Genomic DNA, 17,990 nt, shown 5'->3' on the forward strand with positions numbered 1-17,990 from the left:
GTTACCAAGCTAATAATTGTAGAGTTTGCTTTATGCTTCTATGCTCTGCTTGCTTCTGCACAGCACCCTGCCTGACCAATTCTATCTTCTGCTGTCTATATCAGTTTAGCTGCCTGTGTGGTCTGCACTCCTCCACAGCAACGCTTTTAAAGAGAATCGGTCATCTGAAAAAAACGGCATTAACTTGCAGATATGGGGTTAATCTGCAGGTTAATAGCGTTATTAACCTGCCCGCACTTAGCTGAACGCTGTGGAGAGAAAATGAACTTTATTCCCCTCAGCAGCGTTCCATTTTCAGCCAGGGGGGCGCCGCCGGCATGGATTTATTCACCGCTCTGAGTATACAGAGTGGCGGCTGTAACCAGGGCTGTGGAGTCGGTAAGCCAAACCTCCGATTCCGACTCCGATTCCTCAATTTCCATGACACCGACTCCACGACTCCCTCATACATGGCTCATGTTTAAGTGACAAATTGACTGTAGCACAGATTCATCTCAGATATACAGTACAGACCAAAAGTTTGGACACACCTTCTCATTTAAAGATGATGGGCTCTACTTGCAGCGGCATGCTATTCCATCCGGTTCGTGTTTAGTTGGATCATCATTTATTATTCAACAGGACAATGACCCCAAACACACCTCCAGGCTGTGTAAGGGCTATTTGACCAAGAGGGAGAGTGATGGGGTGCTACGCCAGATGACCTGGCCTCCACAGACACCAGACCTGAACCCAATCGAGAATGTTTGGGGTGAGCTGGACCGCAGAGTGAAGGCAAAAGGGCCAACAAGTGCTAAGCATCTCTGGGAACTCCTTCAAGATATTGGAAGACCATTTCCGGTGACTACCTCTTGAAGCTCATCAAGAGAATGCCAAGAGTGTGCAAAGCAGTCATCAAAGCAAAAGGTGGCTACTTTGAAGAACCTAGAATATAAGACATATTTTCAGTTGTTTCACACTTTTTTGTTAAGTATATAATCCCACATGTGTTAATTCATAGTTTTGATGCCTTCAGTGTGAATGTACAGTTTTCATAGTCATGAAAATATAGAAATTTCTTTAAATGAGAAGGGGTGTCCAAACTTTTGGTGTGTGTGTGTGTGTGTGTGTGTGTGTGTATATATATATATATATATATATATATATATATATATATATATATATATATATATATATATATATTTAATCATTTGCCTTTCCATGTTTTACATTTTTTTTTAATGTCTCCACCTGAACTCATTTGCTACTTTTTAAAACTATGCTTGTGTGAAGAACACAGTAATAATTGTTTGTGAACTGCCTTTATCACAGGCGGTGACCCACAATCTGAAATTCAAAAAATGGATCGCCAAGAAGAAAAAGACGCTGCTCCGAGCAATGAGGGCTTTCAGTTCACAATGGGTCTTAATGACAACAAGGCGGGGATGGAAGGTCTGGATAAGGAGAAGATAAATAAGATTATAATGGAAGCCACAAAAGTGAGTAAATGGGCATGTAGGTGGTGAATTATCCTACAGCACAAATGTTTATCATCTCGTTGTGGGTGGGGTTATCCCCCATCGCGTTACACCCGGCATCCACAATGAATGGGTGCGTGGTGGATGCCGGGTGTGATGGATGGGCGCTCGGAATTACAAGCTGTATAGACATGTTAACCGTAGAACGCATACCTGGGGACTCGCAGGTCCGCCCTGTTAATTGTTTTCTATTTTCTGCAAGATTACTTTAGTTAGAATTTTGAAACTCTAGGTATTCCTCAGGTATATAGTTGTTTGTCATTTCCAGTTGTTCATTTATTTTTATGTTACAGGCATTTTCGGTATAACAACTCTTTTTTGAAAATACCCATTTTTATGGTCATGCGTTCTAGGGTTAAGGAAATGGAAAAATTGAAACAAAATTAAAAAAAAAATCTCTAATTATTCAGCATCAAGTATTAATGGCACACACAGAGGTACATGCACTTAACCTCCTTGGTTGTTATCAGTGAGGTTATTAATGGATGTCTGAGGAATGTTCTGCCACACTAAATGCACTTGGATGTTCAATTGCAAAGGGAGGTGCCAGCAGCGGATCTTGATGACTTGCATCCCCAAGTGCCGAACGTTCCTCAGGCAACCATTCATAACCTCATAGATAACTCCATAACTTGCCTGGTTTGTTTTTAGTTTAGGCGTGAATCTTCTGGCAGTGCTATTTCTGCAGCAGAAACATAGGATAAAATTAAACCTACCTGATCCTTCTTTTCGCAAGTTTCAGGAGTCCGGACACTCTATTCGGGTGTGACCGCATTTACACCTAATCTGTTTGGGCACTTTTTTAAGGCGTTGACCAGTCTGAAAAATGTATGGCATACTGAAAATGTCCAGTGCATGCAGGTCCCATCCATAAGACCCGCATCTGTTTCACTAGTGGGGCTCGGCTTGCATTTTGAAGAATGACTGCGGATATTTAGTTCTCTTCATTTATTTTTATTGGAGCTTCCATAATTTTCAAAGCGTCCATAGAAACAAGTGAAGGGAACCATTCTCAGGAGAGATATTAGGGCCCAGTGATTGGACCAAAATGTATTAGACATAAGGCACATATCGATAGTCCACAGATGTCCCAGATAGGACAACCCCTGCAACAGTAAAACATCTTACTAAAATGTATGTGCGTCTTATAGTCCACAGCCAGTAAGGTCATCAGGGCCAGACCTCCTTAAATCATACAGCATTGATCCGATATTTCCTGTTGTAATTACATGGTCACTGCAGGAGTTCCCTACTTCAATGGAGATTGAAGTGTCAGATCTTTCTCACTTCCCCAGTTATAATTAATCCCATATGTTCAATGTGAGGGTGATCTGTCTCCTTATTGGAGATGTCTGTATGGATTTTATATTTTTTCCTCTACGACACACACACAATTTAGCCAGCTGTACACTTTAGTAGAAGGAGTATCTGTGGCATACTGTAAGGCTATGTGCCCACGATGCAGAAATGAAGCAGAAAATTTCTGCAGCATTTCTGCATCTCCCTGGCAGAAAAAACGCATGCAGATTGTGCATTCGTTTTTCCTGCAGAATACATGCGGATTCACATGCGTTTCCGCATGCAGATTGACAAGCGCTTTCCAGGTGATAGCATCACTTGGAAAGTGCTTGACAACTAGGTCACACTGTATAAATCCATGGAAACGGCATGGATTTATATAGTGTGACCGTAAAAATTAAAACAAATAAAGCTATACTCACCCCCGATGCCCGACGTGGCTGCAGTGCTGCTTCCTGGCTGCCGGCATATCGCGAGACAGAGCGGTGAAGGGCCTGCGGTCACATGACTGTGACGTCACCGCAGATCCTCAAGCGATGCCGACATTCAGAGAGAAGACGCCGGACAGGTGAATATAACTTTATTTGTTATTTTATTCTTTTTTTACAGGTAGAATGGTACCCAGGTCTGGATGAGAGTCTCCTCTCCTCCAGAACTGGGTACCATCCGCACATAGAGACGCATAGAAGCCGCTTGTACAAATGTACAGTCGCGGTTTCTATGCGTCTCAATGCAAGTCAATGGCGGGAGTTCCGCTGCGCTTCCGCAAAATTAAATGACATGCTGCGGATTTTTGTACGCAGCATAAACGCTGCAGAAAAATCCGCAGCATGTGCATAGAACATGCGGAATCCCCTTGGGGACCATGGGGTGCGGATTACCTAGCGTTTCACAAGCGTTTACGCTACGGAAATTCCGCAGCATAAACGCTTGAAAAACGCTACGTGGGCACCCAGCCTAAATGAAAGACATTATACTTGTAAGACACCAAGCACATAGTTGACTCCACAATAAATGTACTTGTTCTCTTTATGAACTTTAGGACCTTATGTGACTATATGGGGACAGTATATCATGCACTTTATTTTTTGGTATAACCTTCCTGCTCCCTAACCTCATTACCCCCTCCACATCTTTACATCACCAGGGTAGTTTTAAATTGGTAAAAAAAGAATAATATTATGTTGGCCAAACCTGTGTGTGCCTTATAGTCCAAAAAATATGGTAGTTACCTGTGACTTGATGCCGTTTAGACTTGTCTCAGCACCCAAAACAAAAATGGCCACAATTAGCAGTAGCTACATTTAATAAATATACTTTATTGATAAGTTATTATTGAGGTTACATTTTTTGCTAAAATCATAACAGTATCTGCAGTTGGATGTCCCTGATTTTTTTTTTTTTTGGTGCAAATTTTTAAAATGTAAAAGTCTGATAACACAATGTAATAAAATCCAGGAAAAAGCAGGTAAATACGTTTTAGTGAAAAAGGGAGCACATTATGGAGAAAAACAGGAGGGCTTCCAATTCTTGCAGTGATGACTTGATCTGTTTATTACAGGGCTCGAAATTTTATGACCATGAACTAAAGAAAGACCAACAAGTAAATCAGCGCATCGAGAAAATGCTGCAACAAAAGTCTCTGCTGACCAGTGCACAAGTAAAGAAAGCTGAAATGCAGGTACAGAATGCTTCATCTCCTGCATCGTCCTTGTCAAGAATTCAAAGGTTTTTAAATTTTAATTTTTAAGTTATTTTTTTTTCTTTTTCAAACCCCTGTGCTTGCAGATCTTTCCCCTTAGGTGCACACGTTGCGTATTTGCAGCAGATTTTTCTGCCCCACAAACGAGAGTGTTGCTGGAAAGACGTTGTGGAAAATGCCTTTTAGTTTTTACATGCATTTTTTTATGCGTTTTTACTTTCATTTTTACCCTTTTCATTTCAATGGGTTAAAAATGCTACAAAAACACTGAATGAATTGACATGCTGCAGATGGGGAAAAGCTCTTTTAATTGTTCAAATCTGCAAGAAAAAAAAAATATGCATCATGTGCATGAGATTTCAGATTTCTCATTTACTATGTACTGTAGAGTTTGTTTTTTTTTACCCTTGAAAACATGCTGCATGTGAACAAGCCCTTTAAGAGGTTGTCAACTGCTTTTTCATTGATGACCTATCCTTAGGATAGGTCATCAATGTCTGATTGGTTGGGGTTTGACACCTGACACCCCTGCCGATCAGCAATCAGTGGTGACCGCCAGCCGGAAGTGCTCACTTGCAGAGCTGGCCGTCTTCTGGTAGTGGCCGAGGCTTGGTACTGAACATCGTATTCAAATCAATAGGAGGCAGATGTGCAGTACCCTGGAGCGGCCACTATCAGAAGACGGCCAGCTCCACTTCTGGCTGGCGGCCGCCCCCACCGATAACAGCTGATCGGTGGGGGTACTGGGTGTCGGACCCCGACCGATCAGACACTGATGAACTATCCAAAGGATAGGTAATCAATGAAAAAGTAGTGGCCAACCTCTTTAAATAGGTGTCCGTTAATCTCTGTCCCTTGCCTTAGAACAGTGTTCCCCAAATTCAGACCTCAAGAGCCACCGACAGATCATGTTTACAGGATTTCCTTAGTATTGGCCAGGCATTAATGCCATCACCTGTGAATTACTAAGGAAATCCTCAAAACATGATCTGTCGGTGGCTATTGAGTACCAGAGTTGGGGAACCCGGCTATAGGGCTTATTCACACGTCAGTATTTTGTATTTCTGTTTGTATGCCAAAACCAGGAGTAGAACTTACAGAGAAAAAGTATACTTGAAACATGGACACCTGGTCTGTATCATGGACACTCTCTTTGTTTTGGCATACAAATACTGATCAAAAATACTGACATGTGAATAAAGTCTTAGAAGATTCTGTAACTCCAAGAATAATGCACCATGTTGTACTATTCATGCCTTTGCAAGACCGGAACCCTCAACAGAACTCTACAGTAGGACCCCCTATTGTCCACTGGTTGGACCCCTACAGATCCTGAGAACAGGTTCCCTGCCTTAACCCATCAATGGCCATTCATGTCTGCCACCAATCTGTTCATTGTCTATGGTACCAGTGGAGATGGTTAAGTGCTGTGAATTTATGCTTTTGTGCTTTTTTTTTTTTTACATTCTCTAGTAAAAATTATTTCTTGCGCATTTTAAGCTTCCAACTCTTTTTCCCTTCAAAATATTGTGACAAGGAACACATATCTCTTAAAAATGTTAAGGTCCCTGTTGCCACCATCTTGGTGGCTTCACAGGAGACCATTATTTGTATCTTTTATTGCAATACTGAAGTTTTACAGCATATAGTACAAGGGATCAAGTAATCGCACATTCAAGTCCCCTAGGGAAACTAAAAAAATAAAATGGGAAATAATAATTAAAAATAGCACAAACCTAAAAGTTTGAATGTCCCCCTTTTTTTTCCTCCATCCTAAAATAAAGAAATTGAAACTATTAAAAAAAGCATATCTAGTATTGCTATGTCTGATATATAAAAATATATAGTATTTTGGTATCACCATAATTATACTGGAAAGTTTACCACATCTCCATTATTTATTTTTCCTAAATCCATTTTATTGATTGCAATCTCACATTTGTATACTATAAAATCCCATATCGATAAGTTCCTATCAGTTTGCTGTATTTTTTTATTTATTTATTTTTTTTTACCTTTTAATAACTTTTCAGTTTCACAACTTTTATCTCGAAAGCGACAAAGTCCTCTTTACACGTTCGCCTTTCACACTTGATAACACCCGGACCGGATTGTACTTTGTTTCAAACCTCAATTTATCCTGTGTTTCTTTTTTTGCCTGGTTTGCTGAAAATCTTGAAGGTCAAGGTTTAACAGTGCTTGACCACGAGCTATTAAATAGATGTCCTATTGTTCGTCAGACGAGTGTGTTGTAAGCCGGTCATAGGTTCTGGTCATGCCTGGATCAAGAGTTTTATGCGTTTTGAAAATCATAAGACAAAGCTGGAATGCACTCGATCATTAATACCAGCATGAAGAAGTTCTCCAAAACTAGTCTGAATCACGCAGCTTTCCACAAATTGTCTCCATACATTTTTATGTTCCTCTTTTGATGCTTAGTTTTATTTATTTGACCTGCATTCATAAAGGATCTGTGCACCATTCCACAGTCTGACTGTAAAGAACCCTTTCCTGTTTAGAAAGGCGATTCCTAAACAGGAAAGCATTCTTTACAGTCACAGCAGTCAGATTGTGGAATGCCGACCACTAGAGGTAGTGATGGCCGACACTATAACAGCTTTAAAAAACACAATTCCGGCCATACAATGTCCACTGATGAAGGAGCATGTGATCAGACCCGTCCATCAGTCTCATCTACTAGAAAAGCAGGTTTCCCATGTAGGTATTTTTCTATTGGAGGAGGTGGCTGGACAGGTCTGGTCATATGCTCCTCCTCTGCTAGCGGCCATTGTATGAACAGATAACTGTCAGGTAGTGAAGAAAGCTGCTCTAACAAGTGAAATTGGCCGACCTCTTTACCCGAGTGTCCATCAGTGACCTCGTTCTGACAGTCAAACAGGAGTATGTAAGTTTTTTTTTTTTTTTTATCTGATTTTTCCTGTGAATTTTTGTTCCCGTCCGTGCAGGCAACTAATTGTCTAACACACTATGTCCTTCTTTTACTTACTGTGTACTTCCTTTCCTGCAGTCCAGCCTCCACTTTGCTTCTCTTTAAACTCCACTCTTGATTTCCAGATTTCAACTTGCATTTTATTCTTCTATGTTCTGCTATAAATTCAATAATTCCGCATCACAACAGCAGCTTGAGCCAGTGCCATCTCTGGCTTCTGTGATAACGTTGTGATTATCGTTCCCTCTATATGCTTTCTAAATCAACCAATATATCATTAGTGTACAATCATTATGACTGTGTAAATCTAATCAGTACCTGCGATAGAAGTTCTATTTTCTGTTCCACCTTGTGGAGAACTTCATTGGTACAGTCCATGCAGGTTCATCATATGGGAACTTCTGGAGATTGGTGGGTGGGGTGTCACCATAAGCTTATATTCAAAAGTGGCGGGCACCACCCTAATATTTAGAGGGGGATCAACCCAAAGCATATAAATAGCCAAGTACAAAAAAGAAGAGATGTGCATAAATATAGACAACAATGACCCAATAAATACAATTAAGACAGTCAAAAATGGCCCCAAGTAAACAGCCTAAACTAAGGGTGAATAGTCAGGCAAAAACCCATCCCTCACCAAAAGTTTAGGCTGTTTTCTTGGGGGGGGGGGTGTCACCATGAGATCACATGACTTAAAGGGGTTGTCCTGTCCAAAGCGATAAGTCTGCAGGCACTCTGTGTGACTGCTGACTTATGAAACCCCCCTGGGTATGCACTTTGCGCTTCGGGAACTCGCCGATTTCAGACCTGGGACTGGAGGGGATGTATAAGTTACACATACTCCCTGCCAGTGGGGGCGTGGCCTCGCTCCATACACCCCGCCTAGTGTATGGCGAGCGAAGCTGCGCCCACTGGCTGGGGGTATGTATGACTCATACATACCCTCCATTCCCGGGTCTAAAACGGCAAATCCTCGCAGCTGTTTTAACTGGGAGGTTTCATAAGTCTGTAGTCACACAGAGTGGCCGCAGACTTATCGGTTTGGACCGGACAACCCCGTTAACTGAAGAGAGGTATACCATGAATTTCCAGATCGAAAGGAACAAATGTAATACCAGCTGAATTATATATATTGCTGATTAGTTATTGCAGATTTCAGCTTTCAGCAGAATAATCAGCACTTAGACACTATTTTACCTGGGTCATACAGCAACCATTATTTTCATCATCAACAAAGTGGAGGATACAGTATAGGTCGGATGCAAACAGAACCTGAGGTCATACAGTGCAGTCTAGAGGAACTGCGCACATTAACAGTTAACACACCACAATATGAAGTTTGCTTCATGCAGCATAAGCCTGCAGCTGTTGTTACTTCAACACTAGTGATAGGATGAATTAAAGTAACACAAAGGTGATTTTTTTTTTAACACTGTGGAGTAACTAGTGATTTATATAGAGGCACCACTAGTCCGAGAACATCATGTAAAGTGCTAGGTATTGACGGTGACACATCACCACTGGTGTCTTGGCTAATGCAAAGTGAATGCCACTCCTTATTATAATCCCTTAAAAAGCTAATTTTATTAAAGTATTAAACACGAATACCCATGTATTAAAATAAATACATGTGTATCTATAAGGTGCAAAACCAGGCACTAACAGATACTTATAATTCCCTACTCGAATGCCTGATACTGATACTGCTACCCAAGTGACCATCTATTTATCCTAAGCCTCCTGATGAAGCATTAGGATGAGGACATGTGTCGTGACAATAGACTAATATGATAAGTGTATGATTTCTAGCTGTTATGGGGTGGCATATTTATCTTTATCTTTACAACCTGAATGTGTATTAATCACTTTTTATATATTCAACTTTGATTATCTACCCAATTTCTTTGGCGTACTATGTTTTGCAATTGGGTTTAAGGCGAAGTAGTAGTAAGTTCTAAATAATGGTTACATCTAGTTGATCCTCCTATCTACTGCTATACTATATACTGCTATTGCTATAAACGTTTATCAACTTTCCAGCAATTCCATTCTACCTACTTCCTAATTTCACCACTTGTCTCTATGTAATCTGGTATGGTGAGCCCCCAATACCAGGGTGAGCTAGGGAGAGCGGGGTGCCACATCTCGTATCTTAGGGTGCCAACCTCCGGAGAAGTAGTATCTGGCATTTGAGTAGGGCATTACAGGAATCTGGTAGCGTACACTGGTATTGGTGTTTTTTAATACTTTAGTAAAATTAGCTTTTTAAGGGATTATATATTCACACAATAATTTTTCTCCCTTTGTATGAACAGTACTTCTTCAAAAAAACCTCCATATTCTAACCGTTTGAGAAGAGATAATACCGTGAGACTGTTCTTGAGGCCCAATTTTTCCAGTGTGCGTTATTATTAATGTTACCGCACACAATAACATATTGGGGAATTCTATGCTCCTCACTTTGTGGAAAACATTTGGGGGAACTTTGCAACCAAAATTACAATGCCTCATTTTTAATGAAGTGCGCACACCTATTCAGCAATTTTTATACAATGACCATTGTACATAGGTGGACAGACTGGCCCTGGAACTTGAGCGGAGTCGTGACCTGAGCCGTGTCATTGTACACGTTGACATGGATGCATTTTACGCAGCAGTGGAAATGCGAGACAATCCCGAACTGAAGGACAAGCCCATGGCCGTGGGGTCCATGAGCATGCTGGTGAGTAGAGGGGAAACCTATAGTGCTATTGCTTTATCATTGCTTCTTCTACAAATATGTGAAGTATGAATCATAATAAGTCATATTCATGCTTTTATATAAATTGTTTGGGGGGCGGGAGTTGGCCCTCCTTATAGTAAACGGTAGTTTTAATTTCTGTTTATTTTTTTTAATCAATGTACATGTGGAAAAAAGAAACTTTGTAATATATCTTATTAGATATTTCTTTCTCCTCCTGTATTGATAATTCATTCTCAAAAATTGTTAATTCACAAGTAAAATTTGTTTTGCGTGATTATAGATTTTCCCAGAACTGAGATAGGACTTGACAGTTAGTGCTCATAGAACTCTATGGAACTTGCAGCAGGTTGTTTGTTTTTGTCTCTAGCTCCTCCCTCTCCATAGAATTTTAAAAGCTCCAACTGTCATCTCTCTCACTAATGGGTAAAATCTGTCTTCACTGAGTTTGTATGTTCCCGTGTTTGCGTTGGTTTCCTCCCACACTCCAAAGACACACTGATAGGGAATTCAGGTTGTGAGCCTCAATGGGGACAGAGATGATAATGTCTGTAAAGCGCTGTGGAATTAATGGCACTATATAAACAAAGCATAATAATATAGATTTTACCCAAGAATTGAGAAATACCAGATTTCTCTAAGATATATTATAGAGGCTTACTTTCATGTGTACTGTTGGCGTATGAAATAAAAATTAAAACAACACTACAAAATCTTATTTGCGATGCTCCATGAGGGATACCATGAAAATGAGCCTTCCAATAGCTCGAGAGTTTTCTTCTGGAGAGAAGCAATTTGCAGGTCCAGCGGTAAAACACTTAAAATTTCACTTGCATATCTTGTTTTAATGACTAGATTGAAGACCGCAGGATATTAATGTAATATGAAATAACCCTGTCCATATTGGTGTGAAGACGAGGTCCCACTCTTAAGATACTTTTCTTGAAGCAAGAGTGGAGAACCACTTGGTTGCAATACCTTATACTGTCCATAGACAAGAGTGGCGCTATCACTAGGAGGAAATATGATTCCCCCATTTTTTCTAATCTTAGACAAACGCATTCATTTATGCCTCCTAAATGCATGTTTTTTTTCTATGAAGTCCACATCAAACTATTTAGCAAGAAGATTTGGTGTACGGGCAGCTATGCCAGGGTTCATTGCGAAGAAGTTGTGTCCGGCTTTACATATTGTTCCAACGAACTTTGACAAGTATCGGGCAGTAAGTAAAGAGGTAGGTACTGGAATGGGAAAGACATTTGTATCAAATTAACAGGATCCTGAAAAACTTAGAACTCCTTAACTCATTAATAGACTTTTTTTTTAAGGATTTATGACCAAATTAGAACTTTAAAAATATACAAATGCAGCTGCATTTCTGCATCCACGAAGGTTTTTGTGAACATTCAATATATGAATGTTATACTGCAGTATTCTTATACTTGTTTTTGGGTTGTTGTTTTTTTAAGTTCAAAATTTTAAAAGGGAAAATGTCAAAAAAATCAACCTTTCTTCCAAACCGCATATATGGGCATTCATGTCTTTGAAATTTATCAACATCTTTTATCTGTTGCTGCATTCCTGAAAGATTACTGTTTTAATTAAAATTCAGATGAGGCACTAAGTACTGGGGATTAAAAGGCTAGAGCTGGGCGGGGAAATGACCTGGGGTGGCAGAGGTTCCTTAAGTGCTGTATTACTTTTAGCCTCATTTTTATGTTAATTAAAATGCTAATTACTTACAAATGCAGCAACAGATAGATATAATGGAGTTGATGAATTTACATTTCACAGATCTGCATGTCCATATATGTGGTTTGGGGAGATTGTACTTACTGACAGATTCCCTTTAATCTTCACAAATATCTTTAGCTCTGAATTTTCTTGTTTGTACACTATAATATTACAGCCACAACAACTGAAATCTGAATATTTGTTATTAATTTTGCAAAGAGGTGTTGGCCATTTTTTTTTTTTTTTTTGCAGCATTCAAAATGGAGCTTTAAACTAAGCATACACACCCTAGGTCAAGTTTATGTTTTTGGAATTTGGGACTGAATTCACAACAGGGAGAGAGCTATGTTTTTCTATTTTATTCATTCATATTGTTCAGCATTGCAGACTGTGTGAAGCCTATTCCTGCTCTTTTTACCTCTGTTTTCTGATATTTAAAATACACTTCTCCCTTCCAAAAAATGTGCGCACTGTACTATGCTTACAGCGGCAAAACGTGGAAGATGATGCTGTAGAATAGTGGTTTGTAACCAGAGGCAATTCAGATGCCGTGGTACACCGTACCCACTTTGCTGGGAGTTGTAGTTCTGAACTGCTGGTGAGCCACAATAAAGTGAGCCCTGCTGTAGAAGGTTGCCATTTTACAGAGACCACTTCACAAGATTTTTGCTGCTTTTATCTGAGTGCAGCATGATGTAGGGGCAGAAACCCTGATTCCAGCGATGTCAAATACTGGGCTGCTTGCTGTAGTTTTGATAAAATCACTGTTTTATCAGCAGGAAATTGTCACTGCGAGGACAAGCAAACCTGCAACAATGTAGTGCTCCATATTCATGAGCTCCATTTATGTCTGCTCTCCAGAACTTCTTTCTGCCTATGCACAGGGTATACTCTATTAATACCGATCTTATCATTGTCCACTAATTACAGAAAACCTTGTCGAAATATAGTTAATTGTCTGGATACCGTTACGAGGGTATTTATCCACAGCACTGACAGTTTGGCAAATTCTGCAGTCGTGCCCATTTTGTATACATTCCTTTTAATTTAAGACAATTTATTTTCTCAATAAGTTCATATATTTTCGAAACCTTCTCATCTCTTTCTTCCTTGCCATAAGATCATTCTTTCTAGCCCAATCTTTCCTGGTTCGTTAGTGTCAAGATCTCCCACAATATACACACAAACCTTCAGAGAGAAATATTTACAAAATACACATTGCTAATTATATCTGTCATTCCCTTCCAAAACCTTTCCAGATCCAGACCGGACTACATCATGTGAAGCCAATCTGCAGTTTGTGATTGGAAACTTGGGCTTCAGTTTATAATTTGGGGGCTTCTTTTAAGTAACTTATTTTTTTTTATTTTTTTTTTATTTGTTGCTGTTTTGAGCGCCAAATTAATCAAATTGGCACATACAATTCATGAATTCTGCACAATGCATAAAATGGGTTTTCTTCCTGCCTTGAACTATTTTTTTTGTGAATTTTGACGCTAAAAGTTGTGCCAAAATTGGACGTACTCGAAAATACACCAGGACAACTGGAGTGAAAATTGCACCAAATTTTGCAACTTTTTAGAAAGTTGCAATTGATGAATCAGGTTACAGCATCTGAAATTGCTATACTCCTATGGCAAAACGAAAACCAAAAAAACCCAGCCGAGCAAATAGAATAATGGATTGGGTGCAAACAAAAAAAGGAGCAAAACACACAAAACTAGACAAAAAACAGGCGCAAAAGCAATGATTAGTTTTAAAAAGATGCAAAAACTATGTATTTTTTTTTTTTTTTTTTTAGGTTCGAGAAATCTTTTCTGAGTATGATCCCAACTTTTTACCATTGAGCCTTGATGAGGCCTATCTGGATATCACCGACCATTTAGAAGAACGTCTGACTTGGCCCGAGGAACAGAGAAGATTTGTTGTTAGAACTGGAAACAATGAAGATGTAAACTCTCCCGCAGGTATAAAGCCTTATAAATTAATCTAGTGATGCTGTCCACTTCCAGCTTGATTGGATGTTTTTTTTCCTGCTTTTGGATTGGGATTATTTTACATGTGTCTAGAATTTATTGTATTTTCTTGGTTTTGTGTTATCTTACAGAATTTAATGTATTGTTTTGTGGACAGCAAATAGAGCCCTGTTCATAATGTCTTTCTCTAAACCAGTGATTCTCAACTAGTGGCCTGATTCTCGTTTAGTGCCTGATGAGCAGTTTAAAGGGGAGGCAATTTTATGTGGCACAGCTGCCTTGTACTGGGTTGCGCTTAGACATAAGTATTCCCGCTGCATTTTTTATCCTCTGGGGACTTAATGATATCTTTACCATCTCCAAAAGTTCTGTCCTGCTTCTGCATGTGACTAAAATAACAAATGAGGATCTTTGTGGGATAGAATAAAACTCTACCAGGCATATATTGTAGATCCTCGACATAATATAATATTTCTTTTAATGATAGACTATGGATGTCTTTGCATATATACAGTGGTGTGAAAAAGTGTTTGCCCCCTTCCTGATTTCTTATTCTTCTGCATGTTTGCATGATCGAAACATCTGCTGTCCTATATATAAAATTATTTTTTTCGGATGTGGAACAAAATTTAAAATGTATTTTAGTGCTCCTAAAAGAAACTTGAAAAATAGATACATTTCCTTAATTCCTTCTATCAAAAATGAAAAAAATTATATGAATGAGAAAAAAAAAATTAAGTTATTAAAATCGTGTGTATATTTAAAAAAAAAAAAAAAAAAAAAAAAAAAAAGTGCCTGGTCAGGAATGTGGGAAGAGGACATGAGCCTGAACTGGTTGTCTAGCTGAGACTCTCACAGATTAGCAGAATGAAGGGCCAGAAGATACCACATCTTCTCTTATTACACTGATCAATGGGGGGCCGAGAGGTCAGACTCACAATGATGAAACATTTATAGCCCGGGGATTCACTGATCAGGCTCCAGGTCATCTGCCCTGTCAATGTTGTATTACCACTTGTTTCTTACCGCCATTTCCCTGGTTGAGCAGTCTTCTTCATTATGGTCACACGTATAGGTTCTCACTATTTGTGTGCTTCAGCTCTCACACCACTGATTAGTGTTCAATCTACCAATGCACAGTATAGGAAGAAGGCTGTCAATCAGCCGGGGAATATGGGAGCATCAGATAACCGGGATTTCAAGACTGAAATGGTGCTGGAATCAGTATCCTATTCACCACTTCCTGCTGTCCTTGTCTAGGTATGGAGAGTACTACGGCCAAGTGTGAGCGAGAAGAAACACTTCGCACGTCACCAATTCTTTTTGAAGACAGTCCTACCTTTCTGCCAGACCAATGCCACGACTCTGCCAGACGAGAGACCCAGTGTCAGAAGAAAGAACAAGAAAATGTGTTTGTCTTTGGAACGTCAGCTGAGGATGCTGTAAGGGAAATGAGGTTTCGCATAGAACAGAAAACCACGCTGACCGCCAGTGCAGGTAAGGGTTAACTACGCTCTACAACTACGTGAACAGAGCTCCTGCTTCGCAGGTGACTGATGGAATCCTTCATCTCTGCTTGGATCATTTCGATGTTGTTGTACCTCTTACTTGAGTTAATTTCTCTACAATTGTTCTTCTTTTTATGAAGCTGCACCCCATGCCTGGATGCTTAGGTGCAGAACTAACAGAATTCCAAAAACTATAAGGATATACAATACAATTAAAGGGGTTGTTGGTTGACTCAATAAGTCCTTTAAGATTTGCAAATGTAAGTTAGTGAAAAATGTAAGCTTCCGCTCCCTGCTTGTCTTTCACATGATAGAGAATTTCTTTCTCCACATCATATCACTGTACCAGGACAATACAGCTTGTAGACTTGGCTTCCTAAAGCCCACTTGTAGCCTTAAAGGGGCTGTCCCATGTGGGACACTTATGGTATATCCACAAAATGTGTCATAAATGTCCGATAGAGTAGTGGGACCTGCGTCTTGAGAACAGGGTCATGCTGTGCAGTGTCCAGGATGGAGAATTGGCTTTGGACGTGCATCTGCATTCAGTAATTTTTATCGGAGGTCCAAAAATTATCCAGCATGCATTCTTTGCAATTTTTAGACCTCTTAAACAAAGTAATGAACAGAGCCACCAATGAGCAGCATTTGCTCTGCTGACAGCTGCACAAACAGACCTTGTTCGTTTAGGGCATATCTGCAAGATATCTAGACTCTACTGTTTGAGATCGCAGACTTCAGGTCCACATGGAAAAATTCACAGACAAGACTAGTGCATGTAAATAGTAGACCGCTTCTCTACCTACAGATGGGCACACTGAGCTGCACACAGGGCCAGTGATGTCCGCATATTGCAGGCGTGACTGATCTGAGAAATTCAACACCTATGTGAACTCGGCCTCCCTCTATCCATGAGCTATGGACTTGTACAATGCTATATTTTTTCTAATTAGCTGCCTCTAAGGAAATACCAGGGTTTGGTTTTTATTACTTGGCAACAAGTGCTTGTTATCTTATATTTTAGTTTCTTATCCTTCTGAAAATCCATTTCACCACTGACTTAACGAATGTCCCAGTAACACATTCTAAGCAAATTACTTTGGCTGTCATACTGTAGATTACATTTTCATCAGTTAATTCCCATGTGTACGGCGTCTCGTGCAATTACTCATTTATTGCTCATTTCTCACTTGTTTTTGTCTTTAATCCTCAGGCACTGTTGTTAGAGGAAGAAATAAAGACTTTTTGCCATTTTTTTAGCCTTAATTGACAGGTTACAATAACATATAGATAGATATTTTTGTGCATATACTGTATTTTTCGGACCATAAGACGCATCTAGGTTTTGGAGGAGGAAAATAGAAAAAAATGTAAGCAAAAAATATGGTCATGATGCCCTGTTAAGGGGTGGGGGGTGGGTTTCCTGCCGACACTGTCATAGGGGTAATGTTCCCCATCTTGGTATATATGGTCCCCCTCTTCCTATTATATGTGGCCCCTATCCCCATCCTGTTATACGTGGCCCCCATCCTGTTGTGCATGGCACCTCTGATCTCCATCCTGGTGTGCAAGGCACCCCTCATCCTAGTATGCATGGCACCCCAAACCTCCATCCTGGTATGCATGCCCCCCCCCCCATCCCTCTTCCTGGTATGCATGCCCCTCTTCATCCCTCTTCCTGATATGCATGGTACCCCTCATCCCTCTTCCTGGTATGCATGACATCCACATCCTGGTATGTATGGCCCCCTCATCCTTATCCTAGTATGCATGCCCCCTCTAATCCCCATCACGCTGCACATAAAAAAAATAAACACGTTAACTCACCTTTCTTCCCTGTGCTCCAGCGCTGCGTCAGTGTCCTGCTCCCTTACAAGGTGAGATGATCTGCCGGAATAGTCACTGCTCCCCACACCGAGACACTGTGCGTGGGGAGCAGTGACTTCACTCATCTTAATAGCGGGCACACAGTGTAGCCGCAGCGCGGCTGCTGCCGGGCGATCTTGTGTGCCTGCTTTTAAAGAGCATGAATATTCACCCCTCTCCACGCCCATGGGAGTGGAGAGGGGTGAGTATTCATGCTCTTTAATAGCGGGCACACTCAATCGCCTGGCAGGAGCCGTGCTGCGGCTACACTGTGTGCCCGCTATTAAGGAAAATCAATACTCACTGCGCTTATGGGCATGGGGAGCAGTGAATATTCATTTTCTTTAGCAGCGGGCACACGCAAGAGCTGCAGCAGCGCTCCTGCCTCCTGTGCCCCTCTCCTCCACTGTATATATATATATATATATATATATATATATATATATATATATATATATATATATATATATATATATATATATATATATATATATATATATATATATATACACATATATATATATATATACACATATATATATACACATATATATATATATATATACACATATATATATACACATATATATAATATATATATATATATAATCTCACACACACACACACACCCCCACGCCACATTCGGACTATAAGACTCACCCCCCACTTTCCTCCAAATTTTTGGAGGAAAAAAGTGC

At 40.0% G+C, this 17,990-nt stretch overlaps 1 protein-coding gene across 2 annotated transcripts in view; it reads left to right on the forward strand.

The window, feature by feature from the left end:
* POLK (DNA polymerase kappa) overlaps positions 1 to 17,990 on the forward strand; it is a 100,022-nt gene that overhangs the window by 42,619 nt on the left and 39,413 nt on the right. The window contains exons 2-7 of one of the 2 annotated variants that reach the window (XM_073680036.1): positions 1,312 to 1,478; positions 4,378 to 4,497; positions 10,038 to 10,190; positions 11,311 to 11,442; positions 13,744 to 13,909; positions 15,179 to 15,415. In XM_073680036.1, coding sequence (XP_073536137.1) covers positions 1,341 to 1,478; positions 4,378 to 4,497; positions 10,038 to 10,190; positions 11,311 to 11,442; positions 13,744 to 13,909; positions 15,179 to 15,415 — 946 coding nt within the window. In that variant the 5' untranslated portion in view covers positions 1,312 to 1,340. Of the gene's footprint in view, positions 1 to 1,311; positions 1,479 to 4,377; positions 4,545 to 10,037; positions 10,191 to 11,310; positions 11,443 to 13,743; positions 13,910 to 15,178; positions 15,416 to 17,990 lie in introns of those variants that run through there. The other variant, XM_073680046.1, reaches the window with a different exon arrangement.

This window comes from Phyllobates terribilis, unplaced genomic scaffold (genome assembly GCF_046119375.1).
Source record: "Phyllobates terribilis strain yellow unplaced genomic scaffold, ASM4611937v1 Scaffold_1__5_contigs__length_1240528914, whole genome shotgun sequence".
Taxonomy (NCBI): domain Eukaryota; kingdom Metazoa; phylum Chordata; class Amphibia; order Anura; family Dendrobatidae; genus Phyllobates; species Phyllobates terribilis.